At 36.5% G+C, this 23672-nt stretch overlaps 1 protein-coding gene across 1 annotated transcript; it reads right to left on the bottom strand.

The window, feature by feature from the left end:
- Window positions 1-14313: 14313 nt before the first annotated feature.
- Window positions 14314-23401, bottom strand: LOC142447165 (arylacetamide deacetylase-like). The gene is made up of 5 exons (XM_075548859.1): window positions 23264-23401; window positions 20005-20227; window positions 19170-19239; window positions 16123-16294; window positions 14314-14910 (listed from the first exon to the last, which is right to left on the bottom strand). The coding sequence occupies exons 1-5, from the start codon at window positions 23399-23401 to the stop codon at window positions 14314-14316; spliced, it is 1200 nt and encodes a 399-aa protein (XP_075404974.1).
- Window positions 23402-23672: the final 271 nt, after the last annotated feature.

Genomic DNA, 23672 nt, shown 5'->3' with positions numbered 1-23672 from the left:
AACTGGGCATGGAAGAAGTGAAACTCTCACTATTTTCAGATGATATGGATCTACATAGAAGCCCAAGGACTCCACAAAATGACGATTGGAAAGAATTTACAATAGCCATACCAAAGGTTCAACAAAAGGAAGCAAAAGAGCTGTACAAAAATTATTACAAGAAACCAAAAGAGACCTACACGATGAAAGAATATCTCTTGTTTGTAAATTTGATGACTTAATATTGTGAAAACGTGAGTACTTCCTAAAGCAATCTATAAATACAACACAACCCTGATCCAAATCCTAACAGGATACTATAAATAAATGGAAAAATCTAATTACTAACTTTATATGGAGAGTGGAAAAGACCAGGATACCCAAAGAAGTGTCTCAAAAAGAACAAAGCTGGAGACTTTGCATGAAAACCTGCTGCACAGTCACAGTAGTCAAAACAACCAGGTCCACAATGAAAGCTACATAGGCCAACAGAACATGATTGACAACTCAGATATAAATGCATACACCTACAGCCAACAGATTCTCAAGAAGGACACTCTCACCAAGGACAAATGGTGCTGGAAAAATGGAATACCCATCTGCAGAGGAATGAAACAGGACCCATCCTTCATCCCATGCACAAAGGTCAACTTGATGGTTTAGATGTCTAAATGTAAAACCAGAGTTATAAGGATCATCAATGCTTAAATTAGGGAAAACCTAACAGCCCTACAGCAGGGCATACGCAGACAATCAAATATAATAAAGGAAGCACACACAGAAGAATACAATGTTGATGCCTGGGACCTATTGAAAATAAAACACTTATGCATATCAAAAGACATTATCATAAGAGTAAAACGAGAGACTGGGCCAAATTTTTTAGCAATTACACAACGATTAAGGGACTAGTACAATCTATAAAATTCTGCAATACATCAATAAGAAACAAATAACCCAATTAAAGATGAGCAAAGTCCATGAATAGACAATTCACAAGGAATAATACTCAAATAGTCAAATAGCTAACAAACTTAGGAGGAAGTATTCAGGTGGAAAAAGTCCTAGAAAATAGAAATATCAATTTAAACTATCCAATAAAGCTGGAGAAGGAAGAGGGTAAAATATAACTACTAAAAAAAATACTGCAAGAATTTGAGACAATTAATTGTGAAAAAAGTCAGAGAAACTCTCAAAAGGCAAGGGATGCATGTCAAATGGACAGGCATATATATATATATATATATATATATATATATATATATATATATATATATATATATATATATATATATATATATATATATATATATATATATATATATATAAAGATAGTGGAAATTATAGTAAGACATATGAAGTGCTACCAACCTCTGACCCCTAAATGGAAATTAGCTCCACTAGGCAGTACTTTCTTAGCACGCACTTTTTCCTGCTAGGTGGGTATCAAGTAACCTGCTCTGAGTTAGTGCACTCAGTGGCATTGCCTGGGAAGGTTCTCAATGGTCACAGTGAATTTTTTTGTGACAGCAGTTTTGCTTGAACCTTGTTTTAATGATGGGTGATTTAAGAGAACAATGTGTGGCTGTGACAATTTGTTTCCTGCTCTTGAAAAATGCTGCAGAAAGTGTTGTGATATTGAACACAGCTTAGAAGGAAGAACAGCACAATGGAAAAAACTCAAGTTTATAAGTGGTTTTCTCATTTCAAAAAGGTGAAATGTTGATTTATGACGATCCTCGCTCCAGACGCCCATCAACTTCCTGAAGAGGCAACCTTATTCACTATTTGGAGTGCATTTGGAGTTTGTTACACCAGGTCACAATGTTAATCAAGCTTTCTAGTAAGAGGTTCAGAAAATATTGTGTAACTGCTGTCTCCAAAAAAAGGCCTGGTTTGCAGTAAATGAGGAACTGGTTTTGCCACCCCGACAATACACCTGCTCACACAGCCAGTTCCGTGCACCAGTTTGTGGCAAAAAGCAAAATGCCTCTCTTTCCCCATGCACTTTACTCTATTGACCTCACTCCATTGGAACTTCTTTTTTTCTCCCACGAATGCAGAGAGACATGATAGGACATCGATTTGACAATGTAGAAGAGGTGAACAAAAAACAAGAGGGAGGTGCTGTCAGACATCCAAGCAGAAGAATTTCAAAACTGTTTCCCAGAATGGAATTGCAAATTTGATAAATGAGTTAAGTATCATGGAGAGTACTTTGGAGGTGATAAGGTTGTTCTGTAAAAAGAAAATTAAATACATGCAGTACATACTTGAGTATAAGCCGAGTTTTTCAGCACATTTTAAATGCCATTGGTTTGGTAAAATTAGGTACCTCAGCTGATATTCAGGTCAGCTTATTCTCGAGCACATATAGTGGCTGGGAAAACAATTCCATTTGGGGGGGGTACCCCCTATTACATCATGATAATCTCTGTAATGGAGGAACATAGTTTCTTCTTATTTCCTTCTCTACATTTCTAAAATATGCATTCTGTATGGATTTAAATATATATATATGTATATATATATATATATATATATATATATATATATATATATCCACCATATATCTCTCAATTTGTCTCACTGTGGTGGCTTGTGTATTGCTGTGATGCTGGAAGCTGTCATTCATTTTTCAAATGTCAGCAAGGTCAACCAAAGTGAACACATTAAGGTGGAGCTTTCAGACTAAGAATCGGCTATGAAGAAGACATTGGCAGGCAGCTTAAGAGGAAGTAATCATTGCAAACCTTGCTCATAGCCTGGAAACCTTGTCAGGTACTGAAGGCCCTAAGAATGGCAGCAGCACATTGTCAGGGACAGAGCCTGAAGAGGGGCTCCTCAGGGTGAAAGGCACTCAGCATGTGACTGTAACCCCCCCCCCCATCTTCTTTGGATGCTTTTGTGCATCATTCATATGTTTCCCATAGAATATTACAGCTCCAGGTGTGGATTTTTCTTCAGTTCTGTCTGTTTAAAATCTGTTGAGAGTGGCTTTCTTTTTTGGTGTTCTGACTCTAGGTTCTTGCAAATTTTATTACACTATTTTACTTTGTCTTTCCAAGCTCCTTTTTGAAATTTCCTACCCAGCTCTTGGACTTCATCATTTCCCCCCCATTTGCTTTAGTTATTCATCGATTTGGAGTAAGTTTGAGAGTCTCTTTTGAAAATGATTTTAATCTTTTCTTTCTTTCCTCTCTTTTCACCGATCTATCTTTTGTTTCCTTCATATATAATGTTCTTTATGTTATCCAACAGCTCATCAGGTCTTCAGTCATTACTATTCAATAGGTCAAATCTGTTCTGAAGATGTTCTCAAAATTCAGGTGCAATAGTTTCAAAGTTGTATTTTGACTCTTGAGGAGTTGTTTCAATTTTCTTCATCTGCAACCTGAATTTATACATGAGCAACTCATGGTGTGTTTCCATCCTCTGTCCTGGTTTTAGATCCTAATATTGAGTTCCTTAATCATCTCTTCCCACAAAGGTAGTCAATTTGATTTCTATGAATTCCATACCATCTGAAGAACTCCATGGGTATAGTCACCGCTGGTATTGTTGACAAAAGGTATTTGCTGTGAATAAGTCATTGATTTTGCCATATTCTACCAGTGGATCACCACTGTTTCTATCACAAAGATCATATTTTCCAACTATGCTGCCTTCTTCTTTGTTTCCAACTTTTACATTCTAATTGCCAATAATTATCAATGCAGCTTGATTGCACATTTGATCAATTTCCATTGGTAAAGTCATCAATTTCTTCATCACTAGATTTCATGGTTGGTTTAAAAATTTGAACAACAGTTTTACTGATTGAATTTCTTTGAAGGCAGATACATGTACTCTTATCACAAAGAGCATTCCACTTCAAAATAAATCTTAAAATGTCTTTCTGCTGATGACTGAAACACCATTCCTCTTGATTGTGTCGTTCCTGTCATGGCAAACCCCATGAACTTATGTTGAAAATGGCTAATACCAAACCATGTCAACTCATTAAGGCTTACATTATCCATTTTATGTGTTCTAATTTGTTTTTACAACTTCTAATTTTCCTTTTTTTAATCATTTTATTGGGTCTCATACATATTTTATCACAATCCATACATACATCAATTGTGTCAAGGACCTTTGGACATTTGTTTCCCTCATCATCTTCTGAACATTTGCTCTCCACTTAAGCTCTTAGTATCAGCTCCTCATTTTATGCCCCCCTCCACGCTTCCCTCTCCCTCATGAACCCTTGATAATTTATAAATTGTTATTATTATTTTGTCATGTCTTACACTGTCCAATGTCTCCCTTTACCCACTTTTCTGTTGTCCATACCCAGAGAAGAGGTTAGATCCTTGGAATCGTTAGATCCTTGTAATGGTCTCCCCCTTTCTACCCGACCTTCGTTCCACCCTCCAGTATTACCACTTTCACCACTGGTCCTGAAGGGATCATCTGTCCTGGCTTCTCTGTGTTTCCATTTCCTATCTGTACCAGTGTACATTCTCTGGTTTAGCCAGATTTTTAAGGTAGAATTGGGATCATGATAGTGGGGTAGGGGGGAAGGATACATTTAGGAATTAGAGAAAAGTTGCATTTTTCATTGTTGCTACACTACACACCGACTGGCTCATCTCCTCCCCACAACCCTTCTATAAGGGGGTGTCCAGTGACCTACAGATGAGCTGTGTGTCTCCACTCTGCACTACCCCCATTTACAATGATAAGATTTTTTATTTCTTTGATGTCTGATATTCCTGATCCCTTTGACACCTCGTGGACACGATGGGTGATGTGCTTCTTCCATGTGGGCTTTATTGTTTCTGAGCTAGATGGCCACTTGTTTATCTTCAAGCTTTTAAGCTCCCAGTTACTATATCTTTTGATAGCTGGGCACCATCAGCTTTCTCCACCCCATTTACTTATGCACACGTTTGTCTTCAGTGATTGTATCAGGAAGGTAGACATCCACTGATAGGATTTTTAGTTCTTTGGTGTCTGATAACTGATTCTTTCTATACCTCCTGGTCAGACAGGCTGGTGTGCTTCTTCCTTGTGGGATTTGATGCTTCTCAGCTAGATGGCCGCTTGTTTATCTTCAAGCATTTAAGACCCCAGATGCTACATCTTTTGATAGCTGAGCACTGTCAGTGTTCTTCGCCACATTAGCTTATGCACACATTTTTCATCAGCAATTGTTTCAGGAAAGTGTGCATCCTGGAATGCCAATTTTATATAACAACGTGTTCTTGCATTGAGTAAGTGCTTGAGTGAAGGCCAAATGTCCATCTGCTGCCTTAATACTAAACCTATAAATATATGCACATAGATCTGTTTCCCCACACACTTATATAAATATATTTACATATGTACATTCCATTCTTTAGACCTCCATTAATACCCTTTGTCACCTAGTTCTTTCTTCTATTTCCTTTTACTTTTCTCATATTCCACTATCATGCTCAGCCTTCATTTGGGTTTCAGTAATTTCTCTCGGTTACTTTGCCCTTGCTGAATCCCTACCAGGCTTCCCCCACCCTCCATGCCACTGATTTTGGATTACTTGTTGCTCCCAGGTCCCTGGGTTGGTCGCCACCACCTCCTTACTCCTGCCTCCCCCTCTCCCGTGCCCCTCCAGAACCATTGGTCCCATTGTTTTTTCTTCCAGACTATTCATCCAGTCTATTTAATCTAGATAGAAATGTAGAGATAATAATATGCGCCCAAAATCAAGCCATAGCAAGATAGACAATGAGTGAGAACACAGCGATGACAATAAAAAAGAAAACCAATTACCCATAGAGGAATAAATTAATTAAAAGAAAAAAAATTTTAAAGAAAGAAAAACCTGTGCATAGATCAAGGTCTGATTTTTGATCGCTAGGCATGTCCTTCAGTCAGGTCCAAAGGGGTTCCATATTCTGGCCCCAGAGTCTGTCCTTTGTACTCACTCAATAGCTCCCTGTTCTGCTCGCATGGTTGCTCTGCCGCATGCTTGCTTTTAGTGGTTTGCCTCAGTGTCACAGGGTCAATCTGGGGCAGTCCCGACACTAAGTCTCCAGTGCTGTTCCCGGTAGGGTCCTGGGCCATCAAGGGATGGCGTGTTTCATAATGGGATCAGCCATAATGTCCACTTGGTGCATAGGCTGATCAGAGCGGGGATATCATCCTCCAAGGCCTTTCTCTTCCTCCCCCTTCATTTGCTCACATGTGCTCTGATCAGAAATGCCTCTCTCCCCTAGCTGTAGCATCAGCGCCGTCCTCTGAAGTAAATTCTTCTGGAGTAAGGGGCAGTTGTCCACGCAGCTGTTATGGGGGCAGAGCCCTCAGGCTCCTCCACTGGCTCCCTACTCCTTGCAAGCACGCTGCATTCATCTGACACTGGCTTTAAATCTGGTACTTCTTTCCCTGTGGCGATACAAACAATACCCTCCCCTTGGGTGGGTCAGTGACCTATTCCCCTACCACACACTTTTTTTTCCTTTCCCTTTCCTCCCTCCCCGCTCTCTTTTTAGTTGGCTAATGTATGTACCGCTGAATTTGGTCTGGCCCCTGCCATACTACCTGGCCCTCAACCCTGGATTGTTTGTATACATTAGCTTTTTCCCTGTGCCCCTTTTGCATTTACCTTTCTTTTCTTTCTTTATATATATAAACTTACCTCAGTTGACTCATGTTATGCTTGTCCTTTTGTGCTTGGCTTACTTCACTTAGCATAATTTCCTCCAGTTCTTCCCATGTGGCGATATGCTTCATGCATTCATCACTGCTCTTTAGCGATGCATAATACTCCATTGTATGTATGTACCACAGTTTTTAATCCATTCATCTGTTGATGGAAATTTGGGTTGTTTCCAACTCCTTGCAATTGGGAACTCTGCCACAATGAACATTGGAGCACAGATGTCTGTCCATGGTTTGTTTCTTGCCTTTTCTGGGTATAAGCCCAGTAGGGAGATGGCTGGGTTGTATGGTAACTCGATTTCCATCTGTTTTAGATATCGCCAGATCGATTTCCATAGTGGCTGTACATACCTACAGAATCACCAGCAGTGAATAAGAGTTTCTCTCTCACCACAGCCCCTCCAACACTTGTTGCTTTCCGCTTTTTTGAATTGGGCTATGTTTGAGGGTGTTAGGTGGTATCTCATAGTTGTTTTGATTTGCATTTCTCTGAACATTTTCTCATATGTTTATTGGCCATTCAGATTTCAGACTCTGTGAAACTTCTCTTCAGGTCCTCTGCCCACCTCCTCAGTGGGCAGTTAGTTTTTCAGTTATTGTAAGCTTGAAAAGTATTGTAGAATTTTGTAATTAGGCCTTTGGCTGATGTGTCATTGCTAAAGATGTTTTCCCAGTGTGTGGGTTCTCTTATTACTCTCTTGGTGAATTCTTTCTATGTACACAGGTGTTTTATCTTCTGAATATCGCATCTGTCAATTTGTACGTCCTCTGTGTTTGTGTCCTTCCCTATTTCTGATAGCCTATGTATTCCCTGTGTCAAGGTTCTCAGGTTTGTGCCAATTCCCTCATTAATGGCCATAATTGTTTGGGGTTTTTATCTCAAGGTCTGTGATCCACCTTGAGTTTCTTCTTGTGCGTGGAGTGAGATAAGGCTCTTGCTTCATTTTTCTGCAGGTAGATATCCATTTTTTTCCAGCACCATTTATTGAAGATGACATCTGTTTCCCATTTAATATGTTTTGGGCCCTTATCAAAGGTCAGTTGCTTGCATGCTGTTTTTATTTCTGGGTCTTCAGCTCTTTTCCATTGGTCTGTATATCTGTCATTATGCCAGTCCCACACTGTTTTGACTACTGTGGCTGTATAGTACGTGCCAAAATCAGGTAGAGCAAGCCCTCCCACTTTGTCCTTATTGAGGAGTTCTCTGCTAATTCTGGGCTTCTTCCCCCTCCATATGGAGTTGTTAATCTGTTTATCCAATTCTTTGATGAAGGATGGTGGTATTCGTATAGGGATAGCATTGAACATTTATAGTGCCTAGAGCAGAACTGACATCTTTACTATATTGAGTCTGCCAATCCACAAACATGGGATATTCTTCCATTTGTTGAGGTCACTCTTGATTTCTTGAACTAGTGTTTTATAATTTTCCTCATACAAATCTTTTGGGTTTTTAGTCAGGTATAGCCTTAGGTATTTCAATTTGTGCTTGGCTATTTTAAATCATCTCTTCTGTCATCTTGTCTGATGTGTAGAGAAGTCCAATAGACTTCTGCCACTCTGCCCTATTCCTCTATTGCTTCCAACACTTCACTTGTTGAGTTTAAGGTATCTTCTATATATAGAACCATATCATGTACAAATAATGATAATTTCACCTATTTCTTCCTCAGATTAATTCCTTTAATATCTTTCCTTTGTCTTATGTTGTTATCTAGGACCTCCAGTACAATGTTAAATAGTAGTGGGGACAAGGGGCATCCTTGTCTGGTCCCCTTTTTCAATGGAATTGTTTTCCTCTTTTCTCCATTAACTGCCACAATGGATTTTGGTTTTTCATATATGGCTTGTATAATATTGAGGAATTTTACTTCTATTCCTATTTTCTTGAGTGTCTTAGACAGGAATGTGTTTTGGATGTTGTCGAATACTTTTTCCATGTCTATTGATATAATCATATGGTTCTTATCATTTTTCCTTCCAATATGGCGAATAATACTGGTCTTCCATCTTGCATCCCTGGCATGAATTCCACTTGGTAATGGTGAATTTTTTAAATAAGCTTTTGTACTCCATTGGACATCATTTTATTAAGGAATTTTGCATCAATGTTCATTAGGGATATTGGTCTGTAGTTCTCGATTCTTGTGGCATCTTTGCCCGCTTTAGGTATCAGAGTTATTCTAGTTTCATAGAAAGAGTTTGGGAGTTTTCCTTCTTTTTCTATGTTCTGGAAGAGTTGTATAGGATTGGTGTCAGTTCTTCCCTGAATGCTTGGAAGAATACTCCTGTGAAGCCATCTGGCCCAGGGGATTTCTTCTGTTGGTAATCCCTTGATTACCTTGTCTATTTCTTCCATTGCAATGGGTCTGTTAAGGTTGTTGACATCCATCTGTGGTAGTCGAGGGAGGGATTGTGTTTCCAAATATTTGTCCATGTCTTCCAAATTGTTGAATTCGTTAGAGTATAAGCCTTCATAGTACTGTGTAATTACCCTTTTGATTTCATTAGGGTCCATTGTAATGTCCCCTGTTTAATCCCTCATCCTTGCAAATGTCATTCGTTCCTTCTTTTTTCGGTTAGGTTTGCCAGAGGTCTATCAATTCTGTTAATTCTTTCAAAGAGCCAACTTTTAGCGGCATTAATTTTTTCCATAGTTTTCTTGGTTTCCCTCTCCTATATCTCGGATCTGATTTTTATTATATCTATCCTCTTGCTATTAGTAGGGTTGTTCTGTTGACTCTGCCCTAATTGGTGTAAGTTTTGTGCCAGCATATCTTCCATGAGTCTCTCTTCCTTTTCAATGAGTGCATTTATCGCTATCAGCCTTCCTTTGATAAATGCTTTTGCTGTATCCCACAGGTTTTGGTACGTCGTATTTTCATTCTGATTGGTTTCTAGAAACTGCCTGATTTCATCTCTGACCTGGGTCAATACCCACTCCTTTGCAATAGGAAATTGTTCATTCTCGAATTGTTTGTTCTTGCTTTCTTCGCCATCCTTCTGTTAATTTCCAGCTTTATGGTGCGGTGATCAGAGAGAGATGTCTGTACAAATTCTTTATGCTTGAATTTACTCAAGTTCGACTTGTGTCCCAGCATGAGGTCTATTTTCGAATATGTGCCATGTGGGCTTGAAAAGAATGTGAATTAATTTGCATGTGCGTGGAAATCTCTGAAAATATCTATCAAGTCAAGTTGTCCGATTGTGCTATTTAGATCTGGAGCCTCCTTGTTGACTTATTTCTCACTGATCTGTCTTTATTAGAGAGTGCTGTGTTAAAGTCACCAACTGTAATTGTGGAGCCTGTGGTCTCTTTTTACATCTTTTGAAGTGTTTTATTTATGCATTTCACAAGGTCTCTCATTAGGTACATCTATATTTATTATGTTCACTGGTTCTTGTTCTATTGTTCCCTTGAGCATGATATAGTGCCCATCCTTGTCTCTTGTTATGGGCTGTATCTTGAGGTCAACTGGTCAGATAATAAGTTGACTACCACTGCTTTTTTCGTTACCATTGACTTGGTATGTTTTTCTCCAGCCTTTAATTCTCAACCTGTTTTTGTCTACGAGCTTGAGATGAGACTCCTGGAGTCATCGGATTGATGGGTTATGTTTCCTGAGACAGTCTGTTAGACTCTGCCTTTTAATGTGTGAGTTCAGGCCTTTGGTATTTGATGTTGTTATATCCATCTATGGACTCTGTGATTTCATCTTGTATCTTTTGTATTGGATATTTTCTTCTCTGCCTATTTTATCCGCTTGTGTTGTGTGTGGTTTATGTTTGCCTTATTTACACTATTGAGCTGATGCTATCCTGGGGGCTGTTTCCTCTTTGTCGCCCTATGGGTGGAGTCCTTAGTGTTAATCTTCTGCCCATACTGGATTGGCAAGGATCTTCTGTAGTGCTGGGTTTCTTTTTATGTATTCTTTGAGGTTGTCCTTGTCTGGGAAGACTCTTACTTCTCAATCTAGCTTAATAGATAATTTGGCTGTGTAAAGTATTCTTGGGTTTGCATTGTTTTTCTCCAATTTTTAAAATATGTTTCTCCATTCCCTCCTCTTCTACATCGTTTCCACTGATATATCTGAACATATTCTTACTAGGCTACCTTTATATGTGACTATTTGCCTTTCCCTAGCTGCTTTTATGATCCTCTCCTTTTCTTCATAATTGGATAATTTCACAATTATGTGTCTTGCTGATTTATTCTTGGGATTCAGTCAGGCTGGTGCCTTTCAGTCTCTTGAATGGTTGCCTGATTTCCTTTATTAGGCTAGGGAAGTTTTCCTCTAAGTATTCCCTTGCTATTTTCACTGTTGACTTCTTTGTTGTGTCTTGTTCTGGTAGTCCAATTATTCTAATATCATTTCTTTTTCACAGCATCAGACATGACTCTCAAGTTTTCTTCAGCTAATTTGTTTGTCTTATTTGACTGCTTTTCCCGTTTGCTGAGGTCTGTTTGGTTATCCTCTAGGTCACTGGTGAGATTCTCTGCCTGCTCAAGCCTATTGGCAAGGTCAGTTAATTTTTCACTGGATTTTGTTATTTCATACCTTCAAGATTCTGTTTACCTTTGGTGCATGGCTTTATCTCCTCTATCATTTCATTTTCTCTGCATTGCTCCCATATATCCTTTATGATTTCAAGCAGCATTTTGAAATTTTCTTTTTGTGGCAGGTCAATATCTGTTTCTTCTATGCCCATCATTAAATTCATGACTCCTTCTGGCATTGGCTTCTGTTTCTCCTGTTTTTTCCTTTGAAGCTGTTAGAAATGATTTCTGTTTATGTGTTGTATTGGAGGAGCCTGGAGCCATCTTCCTGAATCGAAGATACCTGGGCTCTCACATGTGCAACTCATATGAGTACTTCTATGAACTACATTCAGGTACCTGTACTGAGGGGTCAGGTTATAGCTATATCTTCCTGTGGTTACACTCTTATCCTAGTCATCCAGTATTCCGTTATTTTAAATGTTACAATGACTTTTAAGGTCATTATATGCCCGTCCTCTTTGGTCATTATTCCAGGAATTATTTCAATCTCTCCCTCACTAGTAAAGACAAAATAGGATGAAATGAAGGGCACACATCAAGGAAAATAATTCTTTTTTAAGACATTGTAATTAGGTTTGTGAACTTAAAATAGCTTTAGAAATTTGAGCATATTTTTCTTTTCTTTTTTTCTTGAACTTTGGTCTGCTACCCAAGAACAACCAAAGAACAAGCATGCTATGGAAGTATTCAATAGTGGGTTTTGACATGCCAGTAAATAAAGAGTCAAGAGAGCTGGGGGTGTTACAAGAGAGGGATTACATTGATTTACACTAGGATTTATTCTAGGTCAGAAGGTGAAAAAAATCCAAAAATTAAGATAGGGAAATTAAATGTATGTACAGTATAAGTATTTTCAATATTGATATGCTTAAAACATTATGGAAATTGAAGAAAAAGGTTAGTGACCAGGATTGTTTTGTTTTGAAATTATGGTTAGGCACAATTTTGGGTTGAAAGAATAGCAAAAGAGCAGATTTGGCTTCCAGATTTGATGACATCAGACAAGGTTAAAGATAGAAAGAATGGTCTATAAGCAGAAAAGCAAACACCTAGTTCTTCTCCAGCTTTATTTTCCTCAAGTCAGTGTTAGATTCCAGTTTGAAGTTGACATAAATGAAGAAATAGAAGTTAAGAAAATATTCCCTAATTTTGGGTACTGTGCCTAAAGTTAAAATGAACTTACTTATACGAAGCTTCTCTGTGAACTTATGTTTGAATTCTTTTTATGACTATACCTAAAGGTAGAATTGCTTGAGCAATGGAAAATCCCCCAACCAAAATTTTGAAATTTCACCACTGTTAGTAATTTTATAAAATTATTAAACTGTTCAAAAATTTTATCAACCTTCTCAATATTTTAGTTTTGGAATCATGTATTCTACAGTCTACAATATAGTGATTCTGACTCTGAGCAACCTCTCTGCCTCCATGTCTTTAATTGTTACCCAGAACATTTGTTTCATGTAAAAATATCATAAATGGTATCTGATTGTCCACCTTTCCAGTCAGTATGTCTTCATGAATACAACGTAGAAGCAATTGCTATTTTCTCTGTCCTTGAAAAGGGATCAGGTAAAATAATAGCGAGTACTAGCCAAGATTAACTCGAGTGTCTTCCAAAACAAAGAAGAGTGAAGAAAATTAAAGATTCAGTTAGCCCAAAGAACTGATTGACCATGAAAACCTCAGAATCCATTACCTTGAGACCAGCAATTTAGAAATGTACAGCCACCTCTACTTAGTGCTCTGTTAGGATCACAATAGAGTGTCATGGAAAAAAATGGAAAAAATATGACACAAAACTGAAAAACACAAGGAAGACCAGACTTACTGATGCAGTAGAGACTCGTAGAACTCCAAGACTGATGGCCTAAGAAACTCTTGAAATCCAGCAAGGAGATCTTGGATCCAAAAAATAGATAGGCCTGCAAAGTGAACAATAACCCTCACAAGAAGCATATTGAGCCCAACATAACCATGTAGACCAAAAGGAAAGCATTTATCCTAAAGTCAAAGTCACAAGTCAGAGAGAGACTGGAAAGAGAGATAGACCTTAAAAGGGAACCCAGTGAACAGTGCTGTTATTAGGCTTCTACTTCTGTAAAGAAGCAAAGTCTTAGAGACACACAGAGACAGTTCTCCCCTATAGTGTGTTGTAAGTCAAAAACTATTCAATGGCAGTGACTGAGTTTTTAAGAGAAGACCTGTTTGGCCTTTATAAAAATTCATATTAAAAAAATCATTTTATTGGGGGCTTGTACAATGCTTCTCACAATCCAAACATAGATCCATTGTGTCCAGTACATTTGCACATTTGATGCAAACACCATTCTCAAAACATTTGCTTTCTATGTGAACCCTGGGTTCAGCCCCTCATCTTTTCCCCTCCCTCCAAACCCCATCTTCCTCATGAACATTTGATAATTTATAAATTATTGTTATTTTCTAAAAAAGAGCAGCAGCAACAGTGTCATTAAGTCGTGATGATCTGTGTCAAAGTAGACTGTACATTATGGTTTTGTTGTTGTTGTTTGAGGACTAGAGAAGTGGACTTAAACTGCAAACCTTTTGTTTCTTCAACAAGAATGTTAAGTGTTTACATTATTTGGATCCTCTGAATTCCCCTACATATGAAGTACCTAATTCTCCAACATGTCATGGTGACTTTCAGCACTAAATGAAAAAGCTGGCAGTATACTCATACCTGTGATTAGGACCTTGGTATTTTGTGATTAGGTTTATGGTTTTCCAAACCATAAATACACATTGATGAACAACTTCACATTTTCTACTCAGGCAATATCTACATACATTTATCGTCCTGTCATTACAAGAAGTAGTTGATCCAGAAGAGTGGGTATATAAGAAATCAAAATCATAAGAGGATAATATTTGAAATATGGGGAAAAAACAAATAAAAATAGCAGTTACATAATGTAGAAAAGTAAATGAAACCCCTCAAAGTACATATTATTATGTACATGGGGACCTTAGCAAACCATTTCCAAGAAAGATTCACTTCTATTAGCCATATTTTCTTATGTTTTTATATTTACTTTATTTTTAAAGTATCATTGACAAGTGATATGCTATAGATTGTTATTCAGCCAACTAAGATATTGATTTATAATTCTGGAGTTCATTTTAAATTCTATGAAGGAAAACATTCCATGGAATCCTGCCTCAACATGATGATGGGTCACCTGAACTCCAACATTTCTAAGACGAGTGACGTACATGAGTCCATCATCTCTCAGGACATCATATTGACAGGTTAGGATATAAGTCAAAGGTAAGTTACGCAATTTGCTGTCATCAGCCAAAAGGGGGGATACCTTCACATCGAGGAGTGCTGGATATTTTTTTGCAATCTCTGAACTACCATACATTTTATTTTTGTAGACATATCCCTTTTTAAACTTCTCAGGGAGCAATGAACTCCAATTAACAAACTTGAACAGATGACTTGATCCCACAGAGACATGCTGGTTTAAAAGCATGGCTTTTTCTAGTGATCTGTCTGTAGTAATATATTCACTCCAGAGCCAAATCATGAGTGATTTCGATAGAATTGGAGCATGTGCATTTTCTTGATATGATGGTGTATTCATATCTAGAATCTGAAGGGCAGGATATATTAAAGACTGTATCTTGATTTTGATCTTGACATCTGGGTCATCTAAGAGCTGAAAAATATTTAAGATACATACAAAACAATTTACATTTTAAAACAAAGAAGATATTTTATATGTAAATTAAGAGCCCTGGTGGCACTCTTGGGTAAACTTTGGACTGCCGTAAATTGGATTGTTTAACTATATCTTTTTTAAAATTATCAAGTAACAGAGAACTTTAGTTGGCACACTTGAAGTGATTCCTTGATTACACAAGAATAAGTCCATTGGAAAACATGACTCTAATTGGTGTGCCTCCACATAGTATTTTTAATAGTCAAATAAAGAATTGTGAGCATTTCAGATTCCTCTGTAAAGATCACCAAAGTTACCAGGTAGTTTTACATAAATTAGCTCAAGATTCTAAACATTTTCAAGTTGAAGGGGTTCATATTGTCTTATAGAGAAAGAAACTGAGGCACTGAGTTATTAAATGATACTGCCAATACAACATCTAGACATTGCTTCTCACAAGTAACCAAGTATCCCGACAGAAACCTTTAACATTAATTTAAACCCATAGTTTGTAATTAGCAAAATAAAGCATTAACATCTGTACCTGTAATTCAGAGATACTATAGTTCATAGATAACTTCCTCTCCTTATTCCTACTCTCACGTGGAAAAATAGTTCATAGATTTCATATAATCAGTAGCAGTGTTTATCTATTCCTAAAAACAAAACCTACTTTTATCTATAAACTAGAAAACGTGTTGTCCATTATTATTTAGTAATGTCATTATTAGGTGATACATAACATATTTTTATATGTACATACAAAAAGTCATCTGAAGATTTTATAACTATCATCTGATAGCTATCCTAGTAACAGAAATGTGATAATTTTCTAACATTAGCATGATTATTCTGGTAATAAAGAATTGAAGAAATTTATGAATACTCTCTTGATTACTCAATCCATCTGGACCTCTATTAGTCTGAAAGGATATTGTCAGGCCTCAGAAATATAGCCGATTGCTTAACTTACTAGTATAAGACTTGACTGACACATGAAAAATATATAATTTTAAAGAAAGTAATGGACTTGTCATTTCAATAAGGTAGAAAAAGAACCATAGCAGGAACACAGATTGATGTTTTGATATTTTAGGTGTTTTTCTCAATATTCTCTTTAGTATTTTCAAAATATCATTTCCATTTATATTTTAATTTATTCACTAAATATGTTTGCAAATAGAGCACTTAAAATGATGTGTGTCATACCTGTTGTACCGTGGCTGCCGCTAAATTTCCTCCTGCGCTATCTCCTGAAATAGCAACTCTTTCAGGATTCACGCCATATTGTTCAAGAACTTCTTTTCTTAAGAACCAACGTAAAGCACGGTAAACATCTTCAAACTGAATTGGGAAATGGTACTTAGGTGCTAATCTGTAGCTGTGGAGAGAAAAAGGGTGTTTTTGTTAAATGTCATCTATGTATTTTAACTTTTTATTAAAGCATTCTGCATGGGTTGTCATAAGTAGAATCAACTCATAAGCAACTTAAAAAGAAATCTATACATACCAGATGTGAACATATCATAATCACACAATTTCATTCATATTACAATTGAACACATCCATATAGTCTACACCCAGATAATAAAACACAGAGGCTACCACATAATGCCTTCTGTCCCAAACTCAGGACTATCCACTAATGCTGAACGTTAATTTTTCCTAACTTTCACCCATTAAGAAAAGAGAATCACCTGGCTTATGCTTTTTTGTTAGATTTTGTTTGTTCAACATTATGTCTTTGAGACTGATAGACATATACAGTAGGTAGCTATATTCCTGTATAATATTAAATTGTGTAAATACACTGCAATTCCCTTATCAGTTAAAAAGTTGGTGGGCATCTGGATCATTTTCAGTCAGGATTTCGCATTATGATTATTCGAGTGCATATTGTGATAAACATGCATTTCTATGGATATAGACTGTGAACACAATTTCTAGCAACATTAAAATGTGTTTGGCTTTAGGTAACTATTTTTAAATGTTTCAACAACACCATCTTATCAACATATTTTTCAATGAACAATATATAGAAACTCCTTTTGCTGTCTATTATCACCAACACTTGCTATTTTTTTCATTTTACCTTTAATAATGAGTATAAATAGATGTTTCCTAATGCTTTTAACTTACATTCTCCTCATGTACTTAAATTTCATATGCTTATTAGTCATTTGAGTATCCTTTTTATAAATTGTCTTTTCAAATATTTTTCTATACTTATATTAACTAGCAGTCACGTATTTCTATATTTTCTATAATAGTGGAGATGATAAACAAATGATAGTCAGAGGTTGAGAAATAGGCATAGGTTTATATATTATGCATTTATATCTTATATTTATATTTTATATAAGTTTTTATTGAGAAATATATGAATACCATACAATTCTCCTATATAAAATTTACTATTTAGTGGTTTTTAATGTAACAATAGAACTGCCTCAACAATCCATTTTAGAACATTTTGTATCATAAAGAAGTCCTGTAATTAGTAACAAGTACTTCCTATTTACTCCTAGTCTGCACCCTTACCCCACCCCTAATCTCCTTTCTTTCTCTGTAGATTTTTCTATTATCAATATCTCACAAATTGGAATCATATAATATGTGTTAATTTGTGGTTGACTATTCTCACTTAACATACTGATTTCAGGTTTATCCATGCTGCAGCATTTCTTTTTAATATCCAATAAGAAATAATATTTTATTGCATAAGCATACTATTTTGAATGTATTTTTCTGGTTTTTTCCTCTCCTTGGAGTTTATAAAAAGTATAGGTATTGGCATTCATGTACAAAATGTTACGTGGATGTGTTTTCATCTTTCATGAATATGCAAATCACTGTGGGAACCCCGGTGGTCACGAGGTGGGCTGCTCACCAGAAGGTCAGAAATTTGCGCTCCCCAGCCAGCTCCGCGAGAAAGATGGTGCTTTCAGTCTTGTGAACTCACAGAGGCTGTTCTGCCCTGGGCTTCAGACGCACTCAGTGGCATTGACGTGATGGCAGTGAGTGTGGTTCTTTAAGTTTCATGTAATAATCATTTTAACTTTGGGGAGAACTGCTTTTAAAAATGATTGCATCAGTTTACATTGCTCATCATCCGTATAAAAGTTCTAATTTCTCCCTAATTGCTATCGTATTTTTGAAAAATCTGAGCCATTTTAGTGCGTAAGAAATGGTATCTATTGGTGATCTCATTTGCATTTTCCAGGTCAGTAATGATGTTGAGCTGTGCGTGTGTGTGCGCACGGCTTAAGCAAAATTACCATTTTTGTAATTAGAGCTAAATCATTTCTCTTTCATAAAATACTTAAAATATATTCAAAGACAAAGCATGTACTTGCATAAAAGGGTAAGCGTATATTTTTTCTTTCCCAAAATTCACTCATTATTTGTTAGTCAATTCAGTGATGCAAACACAGGTTTCTATATTTTAATGTCAAAAGACAACGTTTTTAAGAAGTGGGAATGCATACTACAGGAAAGTTTGGGTTTCTAATTACGTCAACATTTTTATTCTATCTAATTACTGTGTTTATTAGTGATCTCTTATATTCAAATTTTGAGCACACCTCTTTAACTTTAGAGTAATGATCTAACTTAACAAGTGATTATGATTATGACATTGCTTAATTTCTTCTGCATTATATGAAGTTTACATTGAAATAAATGCATGGTTTACCAAGCAACCCAGCCCTATTTTTCACCTTTCTCTAAGAGTTATTTTCTAATTCTGTTATTAATGCAAAATCAATATGACACTAATTTATTGGCTTTATCTATTTAATCTGATAATAAATGTTACTTATCAAGTATCAGACTGCTTAGTTATGTTCATATTGTATAATATCCATAATGATTCACAGGTAAGAATTTTTTGTTATGTATTTTTATAGATTATCTTCTGACTACAATTAGTCATTTTTAAAGATAGGGACATTTAAAGGTTGAGAAGAACTTTAGAAATGCAATTATACCCATGAGTGTGATACTTTCAATTACTATGAAAACTGTAGTTCCATCTCTCAATTTATTGCCTGTATAAAGCTTAGGCCACAGGTACAGTTTTCCTGTTTGATTTTTCTCTGACTCTCTAATCAGGTTGGGTCTAGCCAACACTTTCTAGCACCTATTTTGTCTCATTTAGAAATAGTTTATATTTGAGATAATTATTCACTAATATGAAACTGAGGTCACCGATTCTTGGCATGTAAGGTCTAAAACCAAACTAACAAAGATCTTACTTGGTTGATATGAAAACAGCATCAAGTCTGTCTGCTGTCCATCTTGACACCATGTCATAATTATATAAAGCTGAAATAAAGAAAAGCAAGCAACAAGAAGCAATAATTGAAGAGAAGGATGTTTTCTTCACTGAAATCCTACTACACTTTTTACTTTTCAAAATATTCGTACGTGTCTGTAACTACCAGTAGTCTTACTAAGGTGTCACCCCACGTGGTAATTCATTTTGGTACTACTCCCACCCTGCCCATTTGAGGTAACGTAAAACCTTACCAAAGGAACAAATTAAAGGAGAGTCACTGTGAAGTATGAGCAGGAGACCGTTTTACTTAGCCTCCTTAAGCCTGGACTGTTCTCCCCTGAACTGTCCCCTAAGGAGCGCCATTCAGCCTAACAATCACGCACTCAGTCACCAAGTCAATTCTGACTCGTGACAAGCCTGTGGACAGAGTTGGATTGCCTCTGGGTGTGTCTGAGGATGTCATTCTTTTAGATAAATCAATAAAGTGAATAATAGTATCCTAGAGAAATGTACTTCTTGGTACAAGCAAAGGAAGGAAAAGGGCAACATTTTCTCAAATCCAAGCACTACTGACAGGCAAGGATAGGACAAAGGAATGGAAATGGGAAACGCCAGGAGGAAGTGGGAGGAGCACTTAGTACACTGAAGAACTGCAACCAATGCCACGACACAAAATGTGTATAAATTGTTGAATGGAAAACTAATTTTCTATGTAAAATTTTACCCAAACTACAAGAAAAGGAAGATTTATATTATTCTATAAAATCTACAAACTATCCCAGTGACTGAGAATTTTCAAAGTGTCCATTTACCAGCACTTCCCAAACACCAGCCACCACCATGAATGTAAAAAATAGCCCTTCTTAGTTCTTTTGACTTTCTCGTTGGCACAAACACACGGACAGGAATGTCGTTGAATGTTGTGTCCGTCACAGTTACATTTTCATCTGAAACTGGTGGGACTTCATGAATGCTCATGGCAATCATCATGGAATCCATGAAATGTTTGATTCCCAGCAGCTCAAGAAATGTAGCCTACAAATGAAATTCAAATTTTACATTTAAAAAGGAGTCCAAAAATACAAGCATATGTTGTAGTCATTAGGTGCTTTAATTTATTCTGACTCATAGTGACCTGTGTACAACTGAGCAATCAGAACACTGCACCGTCCTGGCCTGCTTCACTATTGTTGCTGTACAAGTATTTCAACCCATTGTTGCAGCCACTTTGCCAATCCAACTCGTTGTTTTATTTTTTTTTACCTTGATTCCCTACATTTCCAAGCGTAAAGTTAGTCTCTAAAAATTGGTTCCTTATAATAACATGAACTGAAGACTGATGATTTGTTCGTGTTTTGGGAAGTTGATAAAATTTTCACTATTCTTTGCCAAAACCATATACGAAGGCATTAATTCTTCAGTCGTCCTTATCCATCATTCGACTTTCATATGCATACGATGTGGGAGAAAATATTTTGGCTTGGGTCAGGTGCACTTTTGTCCTTGAATGACCTAAATACATATTAACTTCACAAATAGAATGAACGAATGTCTCACATATGAATCTTCTTTGGTCATTTTAGGAACCAAAAGAAGAATCAGAATAGCAAACGTTCTAGCAAGTTTTCTAACGAACAATGAATGTTCATTTAATCTCTATGTGCCAGGTTCTCCTCTAAGCATTGAGGTTACACATATGAACAAAAAAGCAATGCTTTGTTGCTTCCAAGTGTCGCAGACTTCAGTGGGAAAGCCAAGTATGTTAACACTTACAAAATAAAGAAATAATATACAGCTTTGAACAAGGTATTTGAGGAGCACTCAGCAGGTAATTTTATAGCCATGTGGGATTATCAAATAGATATGTTCAAGCAAGAAAGTGAAATTTCATTAGTCTTAGAAGTAAGAACTGTTCTTAAGTTGGTTAAGTAAATAAAAAAAGAGAAATATTTCTTGGTGGAACCAGTGGTTAACTTGAGAAGTCTCTTGTTACAAGCAGATATGATTCAGTGCACGAGAAGCAGAGGTGGGAGGGAATGAGTAAAAGGGAAAAAAATGCTCCCTTGTTTGCATGCCTACATACTGATATTTCACCCAACAAATCAGTGTTCTGAGAAATTATGTTTACGAATTGCAATACTTTTTAGTGTCTCACTCACATAAGAGCTATGCAGTATTATCACATTCACTTCAGGAGAAGGAAAAATAATATGATACATTTAAAAAGTGGCTTAAGATTACGTGCTTAATAATGTTTACCAAGATCCTAAATCTTGCAAGTTTATTCTTAATTTAAAGTTCATATTTCAATAAATGTGAATATTCAAAAATGACCAGCCATTTAAGACAAGCTAAACAAACTCATCAGAAAAAAGATGATAAATCAAGGGTATTGACCACAACTGACATCTCTGTAATTCAGGAATAAGAAAAACATTAAAATATATATTTAAAAGCTATATTCTTTGAGAACTTTGAAAACATATTACAATCATAAATCATGGGTAAAGTGCAATAAAATGCTAGCAGAGAATAAGAAATACCACACAATTAGAAATATTACTTCTTAAATACATTTAAATGTATTTAATAATGTAATTCAATGGAAAAATAGTAACAACTCTCAAATTATAAATCAAAAAAAAATTATGTAAGGCCAAAACACTGTTCCCCCCTTTAAAATTTACATGGCACATGTATATTGAAACTCAACCTTTGCCATAGAGTACTGTGTGGTATTACCTGGAGAGTTTCCCAACTAAATTACATTTGCCCCATTGGCTCTAAAGTCTCATATGACTCAGTGAACTTTGCAAATATGGTAGCTGGGCATTTTTCACTTGTTGCCTTCTCTACCTGGAAAACGGCAAGCTCCTTTTCAATCTTTACTGCTTATGCAGACGTTTCCTCTTCAGACAGGCTTCCTCTGACCATAAACACAGCAGGCCCAGGCGCTCCATCTACCCACACTTGTCTTTTCATGCTTTCTTGTCTGCGAGGTCTTTCTCACATTCTGAAATAATGCTGGATTTTACATTGTTTTATTATGATTGTGAAAGCCCAGACTTGCTACTTTGGTACAGAGGTAAAGTATTATAACCCACTGGGCACTTCTGCCCTGTTGTGCAGGGTGACTAGGAGTTGGCATTGATTTGGTGGGAGTGGATTTATTTTATTTTTTAATCACCAGGAAGAAAATTCCAATAGGGCCTGGGTCCTTGGGTGCCTTATATGTTTTGGAAATTTTGAATTATTGACTAAATTAGAAGTAAAAGACGTATCTGAGAATTGTATAATTGACATTAATTAAATTGTACAAAGAAATAAGAGAAAAACTGAGTAGGCAATATCATCAAAGAAAAAATATGAAAACATTCCCAAGGTTCCTGAGGGAGCCATTCCTTTGTTTATAATCTTGACTAGATCTGCTCCAGCAGGCAGCCCACTGGCCATGACACCCATGCCCGGACACTTTTAATATATCACCCCTTTTACGGCTTATGCTGGGCATATGCCAACTATTCCACCCCTTCTTCTTGTTAGGTGTGGACTAGTTGAGTTCCGATCCATAGCGACCCCATGTACACAGAATGAAACACTGCCCTGCCTGCCCATTCCCCACAATTGTTGTGTTTGAGCTCATTTTGTTGCAGCTACATTGCCACTCCTTCTTATTGAGAATCCTCATATAATAAACATCTTAAGCCTATACTCTTAATATAAAACTATATGTAAAAGTCTGTAACCTATACAGTGCTTCACAGCCTGATGATCTTTACTTAGACAGGAGTTTCAAACAATTGCCACTTTCATGACATAAATACTGCCAGGAAAAAAATTATATTCAAATGCATCTTTGCCTGTCCTTGTCATTTAAAACGTAATTCTACTGTACATAATGGGGAAAATGTGAGAAAGCAAGTTAATAGCAACAAGACAAAGGGTCCTTTAAATATATTAAAAGGTAAATAATAAATAGACTCAAATCACCATGAAAAAAAATCTTGGGAACCTTAGTTCTCGCTCTCAAGTAAAGTATAAACATACAAATCGACAAAATGTGAAGCTTACCAAATGTACAAGCGTTTTCATTTGTGTGTTCATCCACATCATTTTCCATGGCTCCTCAAAATTCTCTGGGAGAGGTATATAAGCATAATATGCTACCAGCACCCCCACAATCAGAACGTAGAAGGATTTTTTCCCCATGCTGCACCTTTTCTGCACAGGCTCCTCTGGAGCACAGGAAGTTAACTTGATATGCTAGAACAGTGTACTTTGATTTTCCGTGTGCTTTAGCTCCACCTACAAAAGCTTAGTTTTTGTTTGAATCCAGAGTTGCTCTCTTCTTTCAGGGACTAGACTAATCAAGTTAAAATTTCATTAGCTGTTGAGAAATAACCACACTGAATGAAAAGTTCAAAGTTCATGAGTTAAGAAACTTTGGCAACTTCTGTCAAATACTACACACTAGAAACTA

This window comes from Tenrec ecaudatus, chromosome 4, assembly GCF_050624435.1.
Source record: "Tenrec ecaudatus isolate mTenEca1 chromosome 4, mTenEca1.hap1, whole genome shotgun sequence".
Lineage (NCBI taxonomy): Eukaryota > Metazoa > Chordata > Mammalia > Afrosoricida > Tenrecidae > Tenrec > Tenrec ecaudatus.
This window is presented reverse-complemented; position numbering and strand designations above follow the sequence as displayed.

Bases quoted from the DNA above. Each gene is read 5' to 3' on its own strand.
- LOC142447165 (XM_075548859.1), bottom strand. From the start codon at position 23,401: ATGGGGAAAAAATCCTTCTACGTTCTGATTGTGGGGGTGCTGGTAGCA. The intron at 19,240-20,004 runs GTAAATGGACAC...TCTTTATTTCAG, and splicing joins CTGGTGTTTGGGAAGTGCTG to CTTTATATAATTATGACATG. The intron at 14,911-16,122 runs GTATGACACACA...AATATTTTTCAG, and splicing joins CGGCAGCCACGGTACAACAG to CTCTTAGATGACCCAGATGT.